Source organism: Apodemus sylvaticus, chromosome 7, assembly GCF_947179515.1.
Source record: "Apodemus sylvaticus chromosome 7, mApoSyl1.1, whole genome shotgun sequence".
In the NCBI taxonomy this organism is placed as follows: Eukaryota; Metazoa; Chordata; class Mammalia; order Rodentia; family Muridae; genus Apodemus; species Apodemus sylvaticus.
In genome coordinates, this window is record NC_067478.1 from 8,127,652 (window position 1) to 8,152,110 (window position 24,459).

The 24,459-nt window shown below is 43.8% G+C and overlaps 1 protein-coding gene across 1 annotated transcript in view; it reads right to left on the bottom strand.

Moving 5' to 3' along the window:
* Positions 1 to 24,459, bottom strand: part of Gadl1 (glutamate decarboxylase like 1) — a 141,020-nt gene that overhangs the window by 38,367 nt on the left and 78,194 nt on the right. Inside the window, exons 12-13 of the mRNA XM_052187048.1 lie at positions 15,633 to 15,684; positions 7,358 to 7,447 (exon numbers count right to left, since the gene is read on the bottom strand). Of these exons, the coding sequence (XP_052043008.1) occupies positions 7,358 to 7,447; positions 15,633 to 15,684 (142 nt within the window). The remainder of the gene's footprint in view (positions 1 to 7,357; positions 7,448 to 15,632; positions 15,685 to 24,459) is intronic.

Below are 24,459 nucleotides of genomic sequence, written 5' to 3' on the forward strand. Positions count from 1 at the left end.
GGCAGATGTTATATGAGTGGTATCATTTTTCGGGCTAGGATTCTAGACTGCACAAAAATGAAGAAAGGAACCAGATACAATGTGGCCAGCTGCCCACTGGCAGCCTACATCAAACTTTCCTTCCTAAAGCTACTTCCTGTCAAAGCAAGGGCAGAAGTGACCAGTATAATCTCCACCCCTCTCTCTACATATATGCGTATGTGCACACACACACACAAGCACAAGCATGCACACACATACACACATGCACACATGCATGCACATAGACAGATCATAAAGAGAGATAGCTATATAGGAACGTAATTTTTCAAAACACATTTGCTACAGTAGCTGACTTGTACATTTTTTCCAAATTAATGATCTATTTTAATTGTCTGAACACTGAGTTTGCCTACAAGTCATGTACTAATATTTAACCAGCACGTTGGAGGTGGCTTTCTCATCACTTCTCAGCATTTTGCTCTTCTGAAGAACTGTGACCCCCTGAGCATCTTTCCATTCCCCACGACTCTGCTACTATTTAAAAGGAAACAGTTAAGATTGAAACTGCTAAAAGAAAATGTATGTAAAATTAAGGTTTTCCCATGTTTTATGTGACTCTAGGAAAAACGGTAAATTTATGTACCCACAAGAAGCTTAGCGAACAGACTGGGGACATGGCTCAGTGTTGAAGTGTTTGTTGTGCAAGCCCGAGGACCTGAATTCACTATGCCAGAACCCACACAAAAAAATCCACCTGTGAAGCAGGTACTTGTAATCCCAGCATTGGCGAGGTATGCATAGGAGGATATGGATTCACAGGATAGGCAGCCTGTCCTAACTGGGTTCAGTGGGGAACCTTGTCAAAGATTTGATGGAGGAAGAGATGGAGGAAGGCTGAGATAGACCTCTGGCATGCACATGCAAACACACACATATGCAACTGTGCCCTCCCTCCCCATCCCCGCCCCATACACACAGTAAAGAAAAACCCCAGAGAACTCTGCTGTGGGGCAGTGGACCATGAGAGGTTGCCTGGTCATCGGCTGAGCTAAAGGCTTTGAAGCCCTGGAGACCCTGAAGGGACAGTAGGAGCTTTGCCTGCTCCCAGGCACCAGTCTTCTGTCACTAGTGGTAGGCAGCACCGCATAGATTTGTGGCCATCAGTCACATAGGGCCAACACCCCCAAACCACTCCACATGTAGGCATCCCTAACAACTCAGACCAAGCCAATATGAAAAGAGATGTGACGTCACCTGTGATCATGTGGGCTCAACACGGAGCTTGCCATGATAATGAGGTACCTAGAGGCCTGGAGGGCATAGCCAAGAAGCCTCTCTTCTAGACATTCCTCCCTGCAAAAGGTTTTTAACCTCAGGCCCACCCTGAGAAGGAGGCTCTGATTTTACACATCCACTTTCTACCGTGGTAATAAATGGTTTGGAAGCACAGACTGTCTCTTTTCACTGATTATGACATCATGAGATCTGCCATGGGGAGCCATAGAGAAGGCCTTCGCCTATAAAGCCACCGTCTAATCTCTCTGCACTCCCAGCCATGACCACCACCTCCAAGCTAAGCCTCCCACCAGACAAGCCAAGGACTCCCCCCATGGGATCAGCTGGAGCCCCCCTTTTTCCCATGACCCTGGGCTAGATCCAGCCTGTGGGCCCCCACTCCATTCTCAGCTCTTCCTCAGCTCCTAGCAGAGCCTGGATGTCTGAGAGGCTGAGAACAAGACATCCCAGGCTTCATTGCAGGCTTGCAGACCCCTGAACCAGCTCTGGCTGTCCCACCCTACAGCTCAGAACCCACCCGGCGCAGCATGGGACAGGGGCAGCCAAACACCCCACATTATGCCTCCCCAAGTGGCCATGACCTATGGGATCCACAACCCTATACTCTGCTGACTCTCATTTCAGTTAGTAACATTCATAATGGCATGTGGGTACACACATGTGTGCAGATACATGTAAGCACATGTGTGAACATACATGTAAGCATGTGGGGGGTACAGAAGTCAACTCCAGGTATCAATCCCCACTGTTTTATTTTTATTGTCTTAAAAATATTGATCACTGAGAGGGCCTCTCACTGGCCTGGAACTCACTAGAATGTCTGGTCTGCAAATCCCAGAGATCCCTGCGTGTCTGTCCCTCAAGAGTTGGGATGAAAAGAAAGCTACCACCCTTGGCTTTTTATAGATCATGAGTTTCGGGAACCCAGTTCATGTCCTCAGGCTTGCACACCTCTGTATACTGACTGATTGATCTCCCTAGCCCTTCTGTGACCATTTCAACATTCGTATTACATTTACTCATGCCTGTGTGTGTGTATGTGTGTGCATGTGCATGTACACACCTATGTATGTTCTATGCATGTAGAGGTCATAGGACATCTTGCCATATTCAGTTCTATTTTTCTACTAAGTGGGTCCCAGGGATAGAACTCACACCTTCAATTCTGACCACCATCACCTTTGCCCACTGAGTCATCTCACCATTCCCTGTGCCCATTTTTAGTAAATACTGTTTTGACTTCATGTAAAACAAGAGAAAAAGTATTTCTCTTGAACAGAAAAGTATTCCTGAGAATGTGGTCACTAATACTGTACCATCCTTATTACTTGCAAGATGGACATCGCCTATTGTAGCATTGTGCCGTTGTGTACAGATTACTCTCAGAGCATGGATGGGAAGTCTTATCAAGTCCAGGCATCTTTTGAAGAAGCCATGCACAAGTATTGATGTGTTATAATGACCCATATATCTAATTATTAACCGTTTTCTTCCTTTCCATGTACGTGAGATCCCATGTGCCTGTTACGGAATGCCATGCACTGGTTTCACCTTTGGGGAGAGCAAGGGGGATGCTAATATTTATTGTGAAGAGTGGTGATTGGTCTGGTGGGGTTGACAACTGCTGCTGCGGAGACGGGGACAGTTCCCAGTCTTGCTGCAGGTCAGGGCTGATGCAGCAGGACCAGACTTAGGGATGTGCTGGGAGGAAGAAAAATAAGAGAGGGAGGATTCCAGGAGGCAAAGAGACAGGATTGAAGGGAAGACCTGAGGCAGATACAGTCATGCCTGAGAGGATCAGGGGGGGATACATCTGTACCGAGGACATCTGAGAACAGAAGTCACAGTAATGTGGTGACTGAACAGTGTCACAGATTGGCTGTCACAGTCTGCATTCTCAGAAAGAGTCTCACATTCTTGCAAGCACACACACACACACACACACACACACACACCAGATTCATTTCTCCCTCCAGCTGTCAAATGAGCCCATTACACCAGTAGTTCTGTAGCTCGTGTGACCAGAGGAGCAAAACCAAAAGCAACATAAGTTTTATTTTTACCTTATTTATGTGTTTGTAGTTCTCCATTGAAAATAAATGAGGAAATAAATTCTAAGTTGGCTTTAAGAGGCTCCATATTATAAATCACAAACATTCAGTCTCACAACTCACCTCTCTCTTTCCAAAGTCATCTGCAAAGCCAGCGCCCATGTGGAGAGAGAAAAGGATAACTGAGAATCTGAGGCCGCCTGCAGCAGATGCTTCACTGGCCAGAAGCAGAAGCTTCACTGGACAGAAAGGTATTAAACCAGGCAGGGGGAATGGGGAGTCTCGAAGGCAAAAAAGCATTTGTTCTTTTGTAAAAGATTTATGATCCCCACTGTGTGTGTGCGTGTGTGTGCGTGTGTGTGTGTGTGTGTGTGTGTGTGTGTGTGTGTGTGTGTGTGTGTGTGGTGTGTTTGACTGGATGCCATACATATGTGAGTGCCTGCAGAGGCCAGATGAAGACATAAGAACTCCTGGAGCTTGAGTTCTTTGGGTGCCCAACCCTTGCTCTGCTTCTGGTTTTCCCTCTTCTCCTCCTGCGCATGGATGGAGACGCGAACTCCCAGCTTCCCTCTCTGACCCCTTCCTGCCGAGCCTCCCCACCTTGAGGGACCTTTGCCTGTAAGTCTCCGTTGGTCACCATATTTTTTCAAAGCAGAAAGCAGTAATTAGCACAAGATCCGTTATTGATTTTGAATGTTCTCAGAGTTGAAGCAAAGGGGGAGCCAGACAACGCCAACCCCACATCCATCCAGGAAGCCGCCGAGTTATCTTAATCTCTGTCTGCGCGTGGTACTGAATCAAAGAAACACAATGGCACATTCTATGTAAATTCTCTGAACAAACAAAAAATGATTTTTTTCAGGCCTTGACCGTCTTTCTCAACTTGAAGTGGTTTCTCTTCAGGCTCCGTTCAACAACCTCCATCTTCAGCAATCAAAGTAAAAAATCCTCTTCTAATCCTCACTCAGATTCCCACCCTATTGCTCCTTTCCCCCTTGCAGCCCAGTCATCCTCACAGAACGTACCTACTTACATTCTGTGATATAACACCAGCCAGATCTCTCAGCATGGCAACCTTGCTGCAGTGAAAGAGACAGTGACGGTGTGGCAAAGCCAGGACACCGGTGCCACCTGACTCCCAACGTCTACGCTCCTAAAATCACTCTTTCTGTCCAAATTGAGGACAGGTAACAACTTGAGAGAGGAGGGTGTCTTTTGGCTCACAGTTTGGGGGTATACTGGGGAGGTCACAGCAGCAGGCCGCTCACTTTACACCCACACTTAGAGGATGGAGAGAGACAGATGCTCGGGCTCCGCCCACTTTTTCCTTTACATCCAGTGTGGACCCCTTGTCCAGGGAGTGATGCTGTTCACATTTAGGGCGGATCTTCCATCCTCAGGTAGACCTTTCTGGAAATGCCCTCACAGACACACCCAAAGATAAATTTCACCAATGCCTTTAACCTAATCAACTTAGAATTAAAGGTAATCACCATTCTCCTTGGTCTCAGGTTTGACAGGAAAAAGCATTGTGTCCACATTGGCATATATTGTATGTTACAGTATAGGGGCATAAAATGTGTCACAGATAAATAGAGATGACCCAAATCAAGAGGTCACGCCATCAAGTAAGGCCACATAGGACTGTAGCTCTCAGGCAATGGAGAACTTTCTCTTAATTTGCTTATGGAAAAAAAAAAAAAACAACCCAAGCTCTGTGGGCTATCCTCACATCCTCCACTACTCCTTTATATCCCAGGGCATGCCCGTCTCTTGATTCTCACTGTCTTCACACTCTGAGCTTTCTTAGGATCTATTTCTTAGTTCTTCCCTCCCTGACATCTCTCTGCTGTGTCAGGCTCTGCGCCAGGTCAGGGTTGCACACTGAAGCAGAGGTCTGCCCGCGCTGCCTTTGCTGCAAGCAGAGCTTATAGTCCTCACTCCTGGAGGTCTCTTTACCTGCTCTGTCCCTGAACAGAGCTTGTCAAGGGCGCAGACCAAGTTCTTTGGATGTTTGTCTCTAGTGCTTAACCCATGCAGCCCTCGGTAAATGTTTACAGCTGCCTGACTGGTTAAGTCCTTTTCTTTTCCTTCAAAGGGCAAATTGAAGGGCTACCAACTGTCAAAAGCTGTTTAATAATTAGTGTTTCCTCCAGTGTGAGGGGGAAAGGGATTGCAAGCCAGAGAGGTTTTATGAACTCGGATGGAGTCATCTCTGCTTACCTCCTGAGGAAAGACACAGAGAGAAGGAGTTGCCTAGTTTTAAAGGTACCAACGCACCAATTCCTAAATGTGTGTATCACATGGCTGAAATTCCCAAGTAAAATTTCAATATGCAGTGGGGAGTGGGGATAAGGAATGTTGACTAATGAGGCTTCACAGTCCCTGGAAGGCTGGAGGAGAGGCAGGATTTTGCGTGGGTCTCTTTTCCTGAGCTGTCAGCTCTCCACAGCTTCATGTGAAGCCTTTGTTTTCATTGCCTGGCCTGTGATTCAGGGCTTTGAACCCACAGGGAAATGTCAGGCAAGTACTTTACCACTGAGAGAGACTCAAGCCCAGTGAACATACTTTCAAGCACATTTTTTTTTTATTTGAAAACCCAGACTCAGCATCCTCTATTTTCTTTTCCTCCAAGTCTCTTGGGTGTATAGTTCAGGGTTTTCTGGTAAAGAGAATGGGATTTTGCTCACTGGATATTAGCACAGGCTAGGCAAGGAGTTAGATGAGATGTTACTGAGAAACACAGCAGTTGGATATTAGCAGTGGTGTCTCTGGATGGTCAGCATGTGCCTTTGTGGTTAAGAATCCTTGAAATTCCAGTTAGCTTGTTCATTCCACAGCCTACACATTATCACTTGCCATGTGGCTCTGACATGACCTGATTTTGTGGGCTTTTCTAGAGGATCATGGGAAGAAATATTCTACAAGAGAGATCGATCCAGTACACCACAATGTTAAAGCATCTTAGGGTTCCTGTTGCTGTGAGGAGACACCATAACCATAGCAGCTGTTACAAAGGATAACATTTAATCGGGGCTGGATTACTGGCTCTGAGGTACAGTCCATCATCATCATGGTGGGAAGCATAGCTGTGTATAGACAGACATGGTCCTGAAGATGTAGCTGAAACTTCTATATCCGATCAGCAGGCAGCGGGGAGAGAGAGCAAGCCACTGGGCCTAGATTGGGTTTCTGAAAGCCTCAAAGTCCACCCCTAGTGACACACTTCCTCTAACAAGGCCACATCCTCTACTAGTGCCATTCCTTATGGACCTATGAGGACCACTTTCATTCAAATCACCACTGATGTCAAAAGGGTTCCCTAATCCCATGAACATTCCACAAGTGTCATAAACATTCATTAAAATGTTTTTAGAATCCAGAATACAGAATCTACTGGGCTCCCCTGGCCCACCCTGGGGGTAGCCCACTCTAATCTCTCTTTGGTGTTTAGCTAAATAGTCTGCTCAAATTCATTATCTATCTATCTATCTATCTATCTATCTATCTATCTATCTATCTATCTATCTATCTCAATTGAGTTTTTTCCTGCAAGAATATATGAAGCCAGAGACATCTTCCCCACAATAACAGTATCAGATTTTGGTTTTTGCATGTTTTCAAGTAAGGTGACAGAATGCTAAGATGGCGATGTTCCTACAGAATTACAGAAGTGAGAGATTCAGCCATTTATCCCACAGCTGTGACTGTGAACCCCGCCACCAGCTCACATTCTCTGAAGCTCACTGCGGGGCAGAACTTCTAAGAAAGTCTACAGTTATCTTCCACACAGCACAGGTGTTTGTGCATGTGTGGGTGGATTGATCTGATGAGTTAATGGGCTAGATACAAACATAATTTACAACTTTTGGCATGTCATCAGGGTCTACTGAGAGAAATGCCAGGAATAGAGGTGCTTCTCTGTAACTTCAAGAGGCAGTCACACATGGAGCTATCCGCGGACCAATAGGAAGGAACACTGAATTAATCTCATCACAGGGAAAAAATACAACCCACTCATTACTCACCAAGCTAAGTTTTTTCCAGAACTCTGGTCCTTCTTCCATCTCTCTGAGACTCGGTGGAATGTACCAAAAACAAACATTGGTATATTCAGGCTGAGGATTAAAAAGAACACACACAATGCTGCTTTATTACCATGAGATTCATTGTAGAATGTAATTAAACCAAGGCTTTTAAACTCTGTGATAATCTCTTAAGAGTCATCAAGGGTGTATATCTTATAACACAACCAAACTCCTGCAGGGTAGTTTTATATAAATTCTGACAATATACTACTGGAGTTTGAATCTAGATAGCTTGCTTTCCTCTACATAAAGGGTAGGCTCAGATTACACACACACACACACACACACACACACACACACACACACGGAGGGGGGGTTTGGGAGGAGAACCATTGTCACACTGTCACATGACAAGTCTGTCTTCACTGGAGCACCAGACTGGCTATGCCAAAGACCATTACAAGACATGTACGCAGGCAGCACTGAGTATCTACTCATGTGAACTACAATTTCTTGTTCTCAGGAACCACTACAGATGATGTCCACCTTCTTCACTAGACCTTAGGCACTAACAGTTATTGAGACATCTTTGATACTTTTTCACTACAAATGTAGTTTTCAGCCAGTAACCAATGCTCACCAGTTCTTACTAGTGCCAGGGCTGTCTACACACCCTGTAGTACCTTTCTGAAGCCTGTGGTACTTCAGAAAGAAGAAGCAGCTAGCATCTCCTATGCTAAGATCAAGACTGGGACCACATGGGGTTCTGCTGTCAGCAGATTCTAAGTCATTACTGAGAGCCCAGGGAGGGTTCCAGCTTCACCATGATAACTTCTTGATCCACACTCCCTTTCATCTTTGAAATTTCCAAGATTCTCATTGGAATTGACAAGGAGAAAGAGTTACAAATCTTTAAACTATAGAGTTGTTTTCACAAAGGGAAGAGCTGTGCAATTCAGTTCAATTTCCACACACTTTTATCACAAGACAATGTTTTATACTATGAATCTACAAAATTTACATTTGGACATCTGATTTGTAATAGGTTTGGCTCCTTTGGATAAACCTTGCTGGGCTTCTAAATTCTTTGATCATTTAAAAAGAACAACATTTTTTTTAAAAAAAAGTACTAATTAGAAAGTGGAAGAAAATCATAGTTTGCATTCTATCTTTGCTTCTAACCATTGATCTGTAAGTCAAAGGCACCCTTCCCCAATACCACAAGCATCTGTTATAAATGTATTAGCCAACCGGGCGTGGTGGTGCACGCCTGTAATCCCAGCACTCTGGGAGGCAGAAGCAGGTGGATTTCTGAGTTCGAGGCCAGCGTGGTCTATAGAGTGAGTTCCAGGACAGCCAGGGCTATACAGAGAAACCATGTCTCGAAAAAAACAAAAACAAAAAACCAAAAAAAAAAAAAATCAAAAATAAATGTATTAGCCTTCAGATCCGAGACTCCTCTTTTCTGGTGCTCTACAATGATGGTGCTGGGCCCTGTAAATATTTCCTTGTTATTGCCTGATTCCATATTATATCTCATCAACAGTGGCTGCTGGCAAATGCTAACGGAAGAAATGCCTCTTCCAGGGGCACTATGTACATTTCGTGAATCCCATGCAAAATACGAGCTGTTTTCAACTGCCCTGGCTGTCTAAAAACAAGTATTTTTTGCTTTAGAGACATCAGCAAAATGGCAGTTCTACTGGGCACATTGCCCAGGCAGCGTTAGGGGGTGGGAGTGGGATTGGAGTTGTCACCAGCCAGGCACTTGGCTCCAGTGATTTGGCAGGTGCCCTCTGAGAGTGGCCTGCAGCTACTACCAAGCTATGGCCCCTCCAGGAAGATGGCTTCCCCCAGGAAGCATAATAGAGATTTCTAGTGAGTCTTGCCAGGGTGACATCTCAGTGAACTCTGCCTTCCTGTCAGCCACATTTATACTCTTCCCAAGGGAACCTGTCTCTCAGCTGTCAGAGAGTGTCTCTTCCTTCTGTGCTCTATCTCAGTTCTAGAAGAGATGGTGGCTCTCTATAGGTCAACTATGCCTGTATAGTTGTAGGGAACTATTTAATTCCTACGAGATCATCTCTCGTGCCTCCTGGTCTCTGTTCATCACCGTATGTATGTATGTATGTATGTATGTATGTATGTATGTCCCATGTGTACAAATATATATGTGTGCATGTACATATATATGTGTATATACACTGCTGTATTTATATAGTTCTCTGTCCATCATCTACATACCTGCCTTCTTTCTATTCATATATTTTATATGTTTCTCACTTCAAGATGCTGGGTCACTTTGTTTTTTGTTGTTGTTTTTGTATCCTTTTGAGTGGACTCTGCTATGTCATCAATTTTTATTCATTGTTATTTGCCAGAGAATACTAGAACCACGTCACATGTTTCCAGTCTGTGTCGCAGACCATCTCAGTTTCAAGTCAGGCCCAGGCTGTCCCAGCCTCTTTCCTTGTGCAACTGTCTGTCTTTCAGCTGCCGTGACAATTGAGAGAGAAACATTTTCCGTGCCCCACCACGTCTTAAACCTTGCTCACACATTCTGTTTTGAATGGCATGGCTTCCTGAAGTAATAGCTGACAAAGCCTAAAGCCCCTTTGACACTTCACTAGAGGATGTCTGATCCCCCATTTGGTGGCATTAATTCACTTCAGTTGTTTCCAAAATAAGCGAGTAGAAAACTGTGGTTGACTGTTCTCCAAGAGCATGGCACACTTGAGTTTTCTCCTACTCTCCCCTCTGTAGCTGCCGTCTCGCACGGTGACTTTGTGTGGAGGCATCAAAGTACCGATGACTGCTTTGAGAGCAGAGTCATGCAAATGTCACTCATGCTTAATTTCTGTCATATACAGAGCATGACCTCTGAGCACCACAGGAGCACACTCAATCTAGATTCTCAACAAACTGTAACATTCTGGACAAAGAAAAAGAAAAAAAAAGGCTGGACAAGGAAACTGGCCACACAGATGAGAGTAGGGGGGAAATGGTAACAACGAGGACATTGTCATCCTCTTCTAAGGGCCATTGATGATAGCCTCCCATCACACTCTGGTACCCTTCCATTACACCCTGAATTTCAGGGAGAAAAGCAAATAGGTGTTTTGTTATTAATACTAGGAAGGGTCATTGATGTATAAATTAGTACTCACTGATGGTTATTGTTAAATTGCTGCAAAACAAAGTTATATCTGATTTTTACACTATCAAAATATCAGTAACATAAAGAAAGTGGCATGGTTTATTTTATTAAGTATAAGTGCAGACTCTAGAACACAGATGAAAATAATCAATTATGTAAATATAGAATGAAGGAGAAGCTGACAAGGCAGATTTCATATTCCTAGGTTTTAAAACCAAGGCTATAGTACTGGAAAACGTTTAAAATAGAACCACAGAAAAAGCCCAGAGTGTAGAATCACAAGATTAGAATTTTAAACTTGCTAGGTCATGTGTGCATGTGTGTGTGTATATGTGTGTGTGCAAGTATTTGTGTGTGCATGTTTGTGTGTATACCTGTGTCTACATGTGTTGCATGTGGGTATGCTTGTATGCATGTTTGCATTTGTACATGTGTGTATGTGTATGTTTGTGTGTGTATGTATATATGTATGTATGTATGTATGCATGTGTGTGTTCATGAATGTATGTGTGTGCATGTGTTGCATGTGGGTATGCATGTGTGTATGCATGCATGTGTGTTTGTGTGCATGGGTTGCATGTGTTGCATGCATGTGTGTGTGTGTGTGTGTGTGTGTGTGTGTGTGTGTGTGTGAACACATAGACCAGAGGTCAACTTCAAGCATCATTTCCCAGGTACTTTCTACTTCTTATCTGAGACAGGGTCTCTCACTCATCTGTAATTTGTCAAGTAGGCCAGGATCTCTGGCCAATAAGGCCCCAGGTATCCATTGACCTCAATCTCTCTCTAAGCATGCACCGTATATTTAGCTCTTTACTTGGGTACTAAACATCAAATTCAGGTCCTTTTGCCTAGTATGCATGTTACTAACTGAACCATTTCCCTATTCCCTTCCCAGGTCATGACTTGTACAAATACCACATGTTCTGGGTCTCTGTTTTCTACCGTGTAATGTGGAGATGGCAGTCTGCACATAGGCTCAGCTGGGTGAGCAAGAAGAGAATTTATTTCCAGTGGTGGGTAGCATATCTGCCACACAGCAGGCACTCTGTGAGGTTAATGACTATTCCTTGGGGCCAACCTGGTAGAAGGAGATGTCCTTTTCAAGTGGATGTACAGCCTCATTAAAATCTGCGCGAGCTGAGACAAATCACTAGGAACATTTCTGGATACCGTATTTGAAAGGAAATCCTAAGATGTATAGAGCATCCAAAGAAGGCCAACCACATTACTCAGCATCAGAAGCAGAATTTCCCTGTTGTGGAAACTTGGGGGGAGAAATTAGAATGAGCAAATTACTTATGTCATATGCCTATGCCCAGAAACTCAGAGACTCCCGTGGAAGGGCGGTGCAATGGCTCATCTGCCCTGGGTGAGTGTTATCAAAAGAGAGATTTCTCATAATGTAAGACATGGATAATGCATCAGTGGACACCAGAGTCCTCCAAACTAGAAGGAATGAGCAGGTGGGGGCAGGGTTTAATGGAGAGGAGTTAAGCTAGAAATAGAGATGTGTCTGCTTTGCAGCAGGCTTCCCCATTTGCCATGCTTGGGGAGAGGAGGGAGTCTCTGCTTGATTTCAGAGGCAGCATGCAGTCACAGCAGAAAGACAGCCCAGCTGTACCTTAGACCATGGGAAACCATTCAAGCTGAGGTGTAGGGAGATTGGCTAGAGAGGCTTCAGAGGGAAGGGGATGACACTGCCCACCTGGGAAGTACTTGACTCTTAACCAAGATGGAGAGGAGAAGACTAAGAAGATGAGCAGAAGGAGGAGGAGATGGGAAATGACCCCAAGAGTTTTGCTCAGAAAAATCATGTTCCTAAAAAAGCAATGAAGAATGTGAACTTTCGGGAAGAAAAGTGGCCACTTCAGCTTCAGGAATGGCAAGTCAGAGGTCTAGGGGAATCTACGGGCTAACCAAACACTAAGTCAAGGGTGGAGCCAAAGAAAAAGATAACACACAACAAACCTAATGAGAGAGCCCTTTGGGAGACTACGCTGACAGACTAAAGGACCAAGGATGAAAGAGTAGAGACAAATATCCAAATGGTATTAGACAAAGAGGACCTTGCACCAAAGCTGAAAAGGCAAAAAATGAATAGTCAAAGAAACCACAGCAGGTGAGGACTCAAGATGGAGTGGGTAACTGTAAAATACAGTAGTAGTTCAAGACGTTTAAATGAGATGTGTTAGATTTTAGCAATTAATGAGGTAACAAGCTGTGTGAGATAAGTCATCTCAAGAAAGGCTCAGGTGCTGGGTCCACAGGACGAGTAAGTGGCCGCAGCTCAAATGTGGGCAGCCACAGCTGGAACACTGGCAGCCACAGCTGGAACACGGGCTGCAGATCTAGCTGCAAGAGAAGAACCAGTGGGCTCTCCATAGCAGGAAGTTGTTGAAGCACAATTTGAAGCCCTGTAACATGCAGCCTCTTTTGTGAGGCTTCTGGCCATGCATGGGAGGTTGACAAGATGTCCTTCCTGCCTCTAAAGTCTATGAATCCCAATAACACTTCCTAATGCAGAATTCAGAAAGACAACAAAAACAAAGAGGTGAATAATTCAGACTCACCCACGAGATTGAAATGGAAAATGTGAACGGGAGTCTAAGAGGGAGTATACCTCTAGGAAAATAACTATCAGATCTTAGATCCAACAGAGTTGGAGGAAAAAAAACAGGACAGAGTTATGGTTTTCAGGGGAGCATGAATAATGCAGGATTCATTTGAAATGATAACTTTCAATCATCTTCAAGAAGAGAGACATTACTTTAGGTCTTTTTAGGAAAAGACATTCAGGTGCTAGATGCTCTGTTTCCCTATACTCATTTACAATTTCTAATGTAGTATGCTCTCCCCTCCTCCTGCCCTTGCCCATCCCCCTTCCCACTCCCTCTCCCTCCATTTCTCTCCCCCTCTCCCACTCTCCCACTCTCCCTTTCTTACTCTCCTTCTCCATTTTTTAAATCAACTTAGCACTTAGATGTGAAATTGAAGGTCTAAATTTACATTATTTCTTGAAACAAAAATCAAGGGAGGGAAATGTGAATCCAATATAAAAGTCCTTCCAACAGGGCTGGGCTGCAGCCTGGTAGGGCACACACATGCTGTGTCTGTAGACTGTCTCAATTCTCAGAACCAATAATGAGGACAAAACCCCAAAACCCTGCTGTAGAAATTCTGAAAGGGTCCTATAGGAAGCCTCCCATACTACAGGAGCCAGACGGCTTCTCAGGGGAAACAATACTCATGGGTCTTGAGAGATGGGCTTTTGCCTTCCCCCAACCATCATTCCAGAAGTACTAGAATCTATGAGCAGAAACAAGCCCCTCCCTTCCCAAGGTGCTTTTGGTCAGTGTTTTATCATAACAGCAGAGAGGAAACCAGAACAGTGAGGTAAGCACCCTCCACCACACTTGACTTCTGTTTGTTTCTTTTTGTGAGAGTCACTGGGTATTGAACTCGGGTCCTCATGCTCAGAAAGCAGGCACTTTACCCCTGTGCTAATTTCAGAACTTAACCCTGCGTACATAATATCTGTTACAGCAATTGCCACATTGATAATGTTATTTGCTCCCAGTCTACAGTATGTCTCACAAACATGCCTCTTTTCTGAAGGCTTCTAATGACTTGGTGCTTCCCACATGCCCTCTTCACTTCCCACTGGAATATGAGCCCAGAGAAGGGACATCTCTGGAGGCTGGAACTGCTGGCACACACTAGAGTCGTGCATCTTGCTGAATAAATGATTAGCACAGATTATCTAGACTTCTTCTACATAGCAGAGTTCCTGAAGTGGAATCTATAAGTGGTTTTACATTAGGTTAAAGACTGCAATGAAGTTTAACATCTAAGATAAGCTTTGCCCTTCATTTCTTAAAAGTCAGAAAAAGACAAGGGGCTGGAGAGATGACTCAGTGCTTTAAAAGCACATACATACACACATACATACATACATACATACATACATATATACATAGGACTCCTGCAGGGCCTCAGTCCAGCTCCATTACACACAACAGGCACACAACAGCCTGTAACTCCAGCACCATGGGATCTCACTCCACTTTCTGGCCTCCACAGGTAACTGCATTCATGTACACATACCTCCCACATGTTGGCATGCCTTTGGGGCACTGTTTTATTGATGTGGGAGGGCCCAGATCACTGTGGGTATTTCAACCCTGAGATTATATGAGGTCAGAAAGTAGGGACACATATATACATAATTTATATAAAAAAATTACACTCCAAATGAAACAAGGCTCCCGGGCTAGGAGATGCATCAATGGGTAAATGTACTTGCTCAGAAAGCATGAGGACATGGGTTGGGGTCCCCATCAACCAGGTAAAGAGCCAGTCATGACTGAACATGCCTGTAACCTTAGTATTGGGTGACAGAAACAGGCAGATTCTGAGAGCTTTGAGAACAGCCAGCCTGGTTGAAAAGACAAGTACTGGTCCAGTGAGAGACGCCATCGCAATCAGGGTGCAATATAAAAAAGGTTATCTGATGTCTTGCTTTGGCCTTCCATGCGCATGTGTGTACACTTATGTATATGAATCATACACACACACACACACACACACACAGAGGGTGGGGGAGGTTATGTAACTTGATATTTTAACAAAAACATTCATCTTAAAAATCACCTGACTTCTTATACACAGCCGGAGATCCAATACCTACAATGAAACATCCTATTTCCCAGTGCTCCAAAGCTCACACACACTCATTATTTCAGAAAAAGAGGGCGTGTATGCATGCTTCATATACCCTTAGTCAGCCTGGAGCACAAAGGCCCAGTTCAAAACACAACCACTATGCTATTTCTGTATTGGGAAAGAGGTCATAATTTATTTAGCATTATCTCTGCTAATTACTATTGAGCATTTTCATTTTCAACACTTAAAGGCAAGAACATTCTCTGTGAGTCCAACCAAGGGCGGGGGGAATGTTCACTAATACAGTAAATTACCATAGCGGGCTTTATGAATTAAGCTAATGACTTGTTTGTTAGCGCACAACACAGAAACCAGAACAACACAATACAACACCCCCGACTGCCTCCACCACCGTCAGTGACAAGCCCAGGTGCTCGTCCCTCAGCCACTTACTTCCATCAGCAACTTGAAGCCTTCTCTTTTCTTGATTTCATCCACCAGGTACCTAAAATTAAAATAACGCTATTTAAAGAATAACAGTATTGGTAATGTGCAATACCATGGACTTGACTTCCATATCCCAAAGCATGGTTTCTAGTGCAGAACTGAGGCTGGGATCCAGGAAGCACAGGCAGAGCTATACAGATGGACAGCTGCCCCTGGGGATGTCTGTATGACCACACTCGGGCTTCCCTAGGAGGACATGTTTTGTTACGGGGATAAGGTAAACCTCACATTCTAACACGGGCTTTAACTCTGGCATGAGAAGTCAGGGTGAATCATATCCAACTTCATTTGGATTTATTGGATTTATTCATCTTATTTTATGTGTATGAGTGCTTTGCCTGCATGCAGTTTTTTGTGTGTATTGCGTGCATGCAGTTGCTGTGGCATTCAGAAGAGGATATCAGATCTCCTAGAACTGGATTTATGAATGGCTGTGAGCAGCCATATGGGTATTGGAAACCGAACCTGGGTTGTCTGCAAATGGCCTTAACCACTGAACCACCTCCAGCCCCTTTCATATCCACCTTTCTCCATTGGGGGATTCAGCCCAGCTATTTGAATAACTTTGCTAGATCAAAGGGAACCTTTTTGGTGTGTCACTTTTGCTTAGCTTTTAAGTTTTAGATCAAAGAGCTTAAACTGGTCAATCCATGACTAGATCAGAGGGAAAAGGAGCAGTGATCAATATCATGCCACAAGTGAGGGGGTGTAGATGCAGCTAGTGTGTTTATGATGGCCTAATGGATATAAAGAACATAGTTTCCTCAGAAGCAAAGGTCTCAGACACACAGGGCTTGGGATACAATTGGAACAGGAGGACAACACTCAACAGAGCGAATTACACTGCCTGACTCTGCTGTGGCTTGGCTGTGATTTTCACATAAACAGGGACATTTTACAAGGTCCACTCTTAGGTAAAGAGCTACAGGCAATCAATGGCTACTCAGACAGGGAGAACTGCTTTCTATGGAGAGAGCCTCCTGATAGGTTATTCAAGACAAGTAGTCAGTCCTAAACAATGTACACACAAGCAATGATAAATGGACTTGGAAGTGTGTGTGTGTGTATGTGCATGTGAGTGTGTGTGTCAGTGTGTGCGTATACTCCTGTGTGTGAATATGAAAATCTTTGGAAAGAACAGAGTTTGCCAGGGAATTATTATATTTTACTCTATGACAAAAGGGGAGGGAGAGGGAAAGAAAAAAAGGAAACAGGATACTCACCAGCCAGAACTGGCTTCAAGGCTTTCGCTCTTACCAGGTAGCCATGGCAACATGACCACAACAATAAATTCTATATATTCAATTACTTCTTGAGAAACTCTCCCCAACAAAACTTTTACACTTGAGACTCATTTCATTACTTCAAAGACCAGACTAATGCAGCCTTTTATTTAATTTTTTTTCTACTCTGGAATCATCACAAAAGTAAGAAAACCTTAGAAACCATATTTTTGTTTCTGTTTTAATCATTATATTACTTTCTATAGAAAGCCCTAGAAATCACATTTTTTTTTGTTTTAATCAGTCTATTGCTTGCTGTAGCATTATATTACTTGCCATAATCATTCTAAAATGTGGACACAAAGCATGAGTTTATAAAATTTGGCATTTTTACCTGTTGATTTTATTTATATAGCTTTTTACTGAAGATACAATATTGATCCTTCCATATAGATATTACTTTTAAATAAACAAACCCTGGCAAAAATTCTGTCAGCATTAACTATTTGTACAGATGTTTTATTTTAAAGAATTGTGTTGTATTCACACAGAGTCACAAAATAACTGACATTCTTCCTGCATATTCACATGCCTGAATATGATGTTGGGGATATGGTATAAGGTAGCTGTTAAGTCTTGAAACCCTTAGTACATAAGAGGTGATTCCAGTCACCAATAAGGTCTTAAATGGTGCTTGAGGTCAGTGGCAATCAAGAAATGCTAACAACACCACAGATACTGAGCTGTGGTTTCACCCACCCAGTGCTGGATGGAAGGCTAGTGGCACCAGGGCCAGTGAGAACACGGAAGAAGGATAGAAACTGCTTAAGGCCGTTCTTTCTGACTGTACTAACCACGTTAGTGATTCAGCTGGGAAAAGCCAATCATATGAACACACATAGAATGATACATATTAATATATAATGTATACTATTCAATATATAGTATATAGTATATAATATACAAAGTGTAATGTGTGATGTGTAATATGTAATGTGTAATGTGTAATATGTAATATACAATATACAACATGTAATATGTAATATAATATATGATATATATGTATGTGTGTATGTGTGTATGTACATGTGTTAAACTACAGCCCTTTGTGTATCCTCTCTAAACTATTACCAGAAACAATACAGAAGTCAGAGGTTAAAGGACAAAAGAGTTCTGGGCGTACCTGTTAAAATGAGCAGACTGTCAGTCAAACCCTCTGCTGTAAACGACCCATCCCCGAAGCTTGAGAGCAAAGCATTGAGAAACATAGATAATTTGATTCCATTTTTCATCATTGTTTTATAAGAGATAAAGCCCAGGGGCGGGCTGGAGAGATGGCTTAGCAGTTAAGAGTGTTTGCTGAGGAATCCTGAAGAGCTGAATTCAGATCCCAGCACCCATGTAAGAAGAGAGGTGTGATCTCGCACACATCTTCCGCCTCATCTCCATCAAAGCCAGAGACAGGAGGATTGCTGTGGCTTGCTAGCAGAGACACCAACAGCTCAGTGTTCAGAGGAAACCCAGCCTCAAAGTTATGGGTCGAAGGTGAGAGAGAAATGTGGACTTCAACACATGTGCCCATACACTTACAGACGTGCACACATAAATGAATAAATAAAATCTTTTAACGGTTAGACAAAAGTAAGCTCCATCTGCATGGTCTACCTGAAGATACAAGCCTGGAGTTGAGTGCCCAGGGACACACAGTACACTGTTGGAGGCAGTGTGCTTGAAAGCAGGAGAGAGAGGGCACTGTAGACTTGGCAGCCACTTTGCTCGTTTTATGACTTTGTGCAGAGTTTCATAGATGTGGTTTCATGCCTAACTTCTGAAAAGGAGCTTTAAGGAAAGATGTAAGCATAGCAGAGAACAGACAAAATCTCTACCTAGATATAGGAAGATTTGAAAATCATTCTTCATCTCAGTCTCCAAGCCAGAAATGTGTGGGCAACCTGGTACACTAAGAACACTGAACTACCCCAGCCTCTGATGTCCCGAGACCCTGGCCAGTGCTCTGCCTACTTGTCACATGACAAGTTATTTCAGGTTAGAACTTGCTAATGGGCTTCTGGTCAACCTTGTGACTGTAGATAAATCACATAGTGTTGGTCCCTGAGCCTGCTTCAGATTCCTCATGCAAGTAATAGAGATGGAGATAAAGTCTAGCAAAACCCTTGCCTGATGTTATTACTATTTGGCATTTCCTCTTGTTAAGTGTATTTTTCTATTTAAAATACTTTTGTCAGAGTGGCTGATGCTGCCTTTCCAAACCAAGGCAAGGCATTTCCATTACATTCTGCTTGTATAGCTGTGTGTCTGGGGCGGAGTCTTCTTCTTCTTCTTCTTCTATATGTGTGTGTGTGTGTGTGTTCTATATTCTTTGTTTACATTCCAAATGCTTTCCCCTTTCCCAGTTCCCCCCTCCCCATATATCTCATAGGTCCTCTTCTCTCCATCCATGCTCCAATCATTCCCCCTCCCTTTTCTCTGTCCTGGTACTCCCCTACAATGCTGGATCAAGCCTTTCCAGGATCAGGGTCCTCTTCTTCCTTCTTCATGGGAATCGTTTGATATGCTAATTGTGTCTTGAGTATTCAGAGCTTCAGGGATAATTAATATCCACTTATCAAGGATTGCATTCCATGTGTATTCTTTTGTGATTGGGTTACCTCGCTTAGGATGCGCTTCAAACGCATGTTCTCAGCCCTTCTGTATCACCTCACTAAGGTTCAGAGAACATAGCAGAAGAGGGGAGGGAAGACTGTAAGGGCTAGGGTTTTGTGGAGTGCCTCCTATGCGTGACCTGGCTGTTGCACTAATGAGACAACAGCAGTTGTGTTGACCTGCACACCATGATGCCTAAGGACATTCCATCATGAGGAGTGAGGCCCTGATGAAGTCCTCTCTTTCCTAGATGTTCAAAGGCAGTTAATGGTTGCTGGGAGGAAAGGAGAGCCATTGTCTTCAGTAGTGTAGCCATGGGTGTATATGGGAGCATGCATACTCCTGTAAATACCCCCCCCCAATTAAACTCATTAGTTCACCAAAGAAAGAAACAAAAGGAAGTTAAAACAGACAGGGGACTAATTGGGAAGAAAGAAAGAATTCATGAACATGGCAAGGAGGCAAGAAGGGGTTATCAGGAGTGAATGTGACCAAAATGAAAGATCAGTGGTGGCATATGCCTTTAATCCAGGCGCTTGGGAGGCAGAGGCAGGGGTATTTCTGAGTTTGAGGCCAGCCTGGTCTACAGAGTAAATTCCAGGACAGCCAAGCTACACAGAGAACCCCTGTCTCAAAAACAACACCAAAAATCTATTGTTACATAATTGATATGTACTACTAGTAAAACATTTTTAAAAAGCAGCAGGGCCAAACAGCAGTGCTCCCAAATACGAATCCTGGCTAATGCTGTTTCCATGAGAAAGAGTTCCACTGTCAAACTGCTTCAAGCACTGCCGAGCGTGACAAGTTGATGTGATCTCCACAAGAAGGACCACCACACCAGCACTGACTTACAGAGGTGGTTGGGTGACATCATACTGTTAACTGAAAACGAGGCACTGTCTATCATGTTAGCTATACTTAGTGTGTGAGGAAAGAGTCTCCCTACACTCACAGGGCAGCCATTGTGGCAGCATCCCATCTCTACACATCAATGTCCCCAGAAAGGACCGGCAGAGCTAGAGCACGCTCTCTTCATGTACCTACCTCTGTGTAGCAACACTCTTTCCTAAGGACTTATGGAAATCTTTCTGTGTCTTATTGTCTGACTCACAGACCCAACTCTGCACTAAACGTTGGCAAAGCAACGTTGTCAGTCAAAACATTGCTCCCTCAATGACATCTAGTCCCTGATGGCAAGGACCAAGAGAGAGTAGGTCTCTGGGCAAGCAGTCATCTTTGTCCCTGACTGGTCTTTAGCTACAGGCATCCCCAGAGCCTTCCACATCCTTATAGGCACTGGACTCTCCAGGGAACAGTAGAGTGTACACATTTACAAAGCAAGCCAGACCACAGTGTTGGTGTTTCTTCCAATAGATCAACTATTAATATCTCCTACATGCCAACTGTCTCACAGAGCATGGCTCAGAGCCGATAATTTAGAAGCACTTCTATCAGGGAGCTGGGTCTTCTTCATATATGCACGACATGGGGTGTCAGAGGGAAACCAAAAATTTCTGAGTCACTTCTGTCTGTATTTACGCAGATGGCTTATTATTTATAGTTTGAAATATACAGAAGCAACTTAAAGTAAAAGTGTGCTTTTGTATTTTTAGAAAGCCCTCTATCATATGGAAGAACCCAGATTAAAAATATACATTTAGTTTGGGGCAGATAGATGCCTTTCTATCAGAGCTATACAAGTAGGTTGACTTCGAAAGTAACCCCAATTTCAATAAATTCATTCTTGTGCCTCCCAGTAAGTTTGGCATAGAAGACAGAGGAAAAGTACATGCATCAACTGACTTCTCAAAGCTTAGTGGGGAAAGGCTTACCTTAGGATCCTCACTGATGTTGAGGTGTTTTTAGCCAGCATTGGATTCAGAATGTGGCTCATTTTATGGTGCCACATTTCCCTAATGCTACAGACCTTCCTCTCTAACGTTTGAATGTTCACTTGGGTGGTTTAAAACACTTGCTGCTCTTCAGAGAACCCAGGTTCAGTTCCCAGCACCCACATGATACCTCACAGGTGCCTGTAACTGCAGCTCCAGGGAGTCTGTCATCCTCTTCTGGACTCGGAGGGTTCAGAACCATCCACCACTCCAGTTCCAGGGGACCCAACACCTTCCTCTGCCTCTGTAGATATCAGGTATAGACATGCTGCACATACATACATGTAGGCAAACACTCAAGACACATGATGTAAAAGTAAATAAACACATCTGACATGCTAGGATTTCATTGTTTCCTTCCTGGAAACAGCCATTCCAACCTCAGTCTCAATTCACCAGCCACGTAAAGTTTCCCTACCACACTCCAGGCTGAGTTTATCTCTGGGTGTCTCCTCAGAATTTCTTCTGATGGATTCATGGAGGCGCCCAGAGCTCTGGGGCTTTCCCCATCTGTTCTCCGAGTGTTGCCTCTAATAGAATGCATCTCCGGCTTGTGTGCTGCATAGCAGCTGAGTGCTTAATTCTGTCCCACTGTGTTTGCTTTCCAAATTATCAGGGTTTAAAAAAGTTTTATTTATTTGTGTAGAGGGGGAGGGAGCTTTTGTGGGTGTGTGTGTGTGTGCGTGCATGTGTGCATGCTTTCATGTGTTTATGTGTGTTTGTGTGCATGCTTTTGTGTGTGTGTGTGTGTTTGTGTGTATATGTGCATGCTTTCATGTGTGTATAAACATGCCTTCATGTGTTTGTGGGTATGTGTGCATGTTTTTGTGTGTATGTGCATGCTTTCATGTATTTATATGTGTTTGTGTATATATGTGCATGCTTTTGTGTGTGTGTAAACATGCTTTCATATGTTTGTGGGTATGTGTGTATGATTTTGTGTATGTGTGCTTGTGGGTATGTGTGTATGGTTTTGTGTATGTATGTTTGTGTGTATGTATGCATGCTTTCACATGTGTTTGGACACACTTTCATGTGTTTGTGTGTATGTATGTATGCTGGTGTGTGTGTGTGTGCATGCTTTCATGTTTGTGTGTGCACATACTTTTGTGTGTTTGTATTTATGTGTACATGCTTTCATGTGTGTTCATGCTTTGTGTATGTGTATGTGTGTGCATGCTTTCATGTGTTTGTGTGTGCACATGCTTTTTTGTGTTCTGTATATGTGTTTGTGCATGTCTTTGTGTGTGTACATGATTTTGTATGTTTGTGTGCACATGTTTTTTGTGTTTTGTGTGTGATTGTGTGTATGTGTATGCCTTCATGTGTGTGTACATGCTTTTGTGTGTCTCTGTGTGTTTGTGTGTATGCATGCTTCCATGTATATGTGTGCACATGCTTTCTTGTATGCCTGTGCATGTGTATGTGTGTGTCTAACTGTATGCATGCTACATGTATGTGGATTCCTACAGAATCCAGAAAAGGATGATGGTCCCCAGGTGCTGCTGTGAGCCAGCTAAAGTGAGTGCTGGGAATAGAACTCAGGTCCTCTGACAGAACACATGTTCTCAGCCACTGAGCCATCTCTCGAGCCTCTTAGATGATGAGTTTAGAGACAATATATCTGAAAGTGTTGGTCCTGCTGGATTCTTCCCTTCCCTGTTATAAAAGCCCCAAATCACTGGATAGCACTACCGGCTTCCTCGGGACAGGAAATGTTTATTCCCTCAGCCCTCATACAACTCTATGGAGTGGATTCTACCAGAGAGACTGCAGATCATGTGTCGGGGGATTAATGAATGGCTCACTGGAGACCCAGTGAAGTAGCAGAACAGAAGGGTCTGCTGCTTGTTGGTGAGACTTGCACAAATGGCTCTTCTAGCCTGCTTTAAAAACTGCCCCCCAGTGACCATCCATTTAACACCAATGCCACAACAAAGGCCTGGGAGGAGCTCTCAGCAACAGGTTAGCCCTGGGTAGCTCTCAGCAGCAGGTAGCCCTGAGTAACTCTGAGCAGCAGCTAACCCTGGGTATGAAAGCAGGGGGAGCTTTCTAGGCAGCTGTCAGAAATACAGTCATCCACTCCTCACACTCACTCTCCCCTCTCTCTCCCTCCCTGGGTGTGTATGCATGTGTGTGCGTGTGTGTTCATGTGTGTGTGTGTTCATGTGTGTGTTCATGTGTGTGTACTGATGTATGTATGTGTGTGTGTTCATGTGTGTGTATTTATGTATGTATGTGGGTGTGTTCATGTGTGTGGGTGCATGTGTGTACTATGGAGATAATAAGGTGACACTGTGTCTTCTTCAGTTGCACTTCACTTTATTTTTTGAGACAGGATCTCTCAATAACCCTTGAGTCACTGATTTTCCTAGGCTACCCAGCCAGCAATCACCGGGATCCTCCTGGCTCAGAGTTCTCAGCCCTGTGATTCCGGAAATAGGCAACGTACCTGGATCTTTTCTTACTTTTTATTTCTTTTCTCCTTTTTTCTCTTTTTAAAAGTTTTATGTGTCTGTTCGTGGTGTGTGTGTTTGGTGTGTGTATGTGTGTGTGTGTGTGTGTGTGTGTGTGCATGCGTGCGCATGCCCATGAATACCAGAAGAGGGCGCCAGATCCCATGGAGTTACAGGCAGTTGTGAACTGCCTCGCAAGGGTGCTAGGCAAAGAGTTCTGATCTTCTGCCAGATCTGCAAGTGCTTTCAACACTGGTCCACCTCTCCAGCTTTATGTTGACTTTAGATGAGGAGCTGGGGGTCAAAGCTCAGGCTTGCATGCTTTTATAGCCATCGCTTTTCCTACTTAACCATCTCCCAGCCCTAGAGGGGGTGAGGCTAACCCCCACCTACCCTCCCACCCAGGCTTTCAATAATGCCCACTCAGTGCATTAGGCGTTGTTGCTTTGGGCTCAGAGAGACCACTGATTCCTCAACAACCCAAAGGGAAGGGATTGTGAATCATGGCTGATTCTTGAGAGAGATGCTGTGCTCC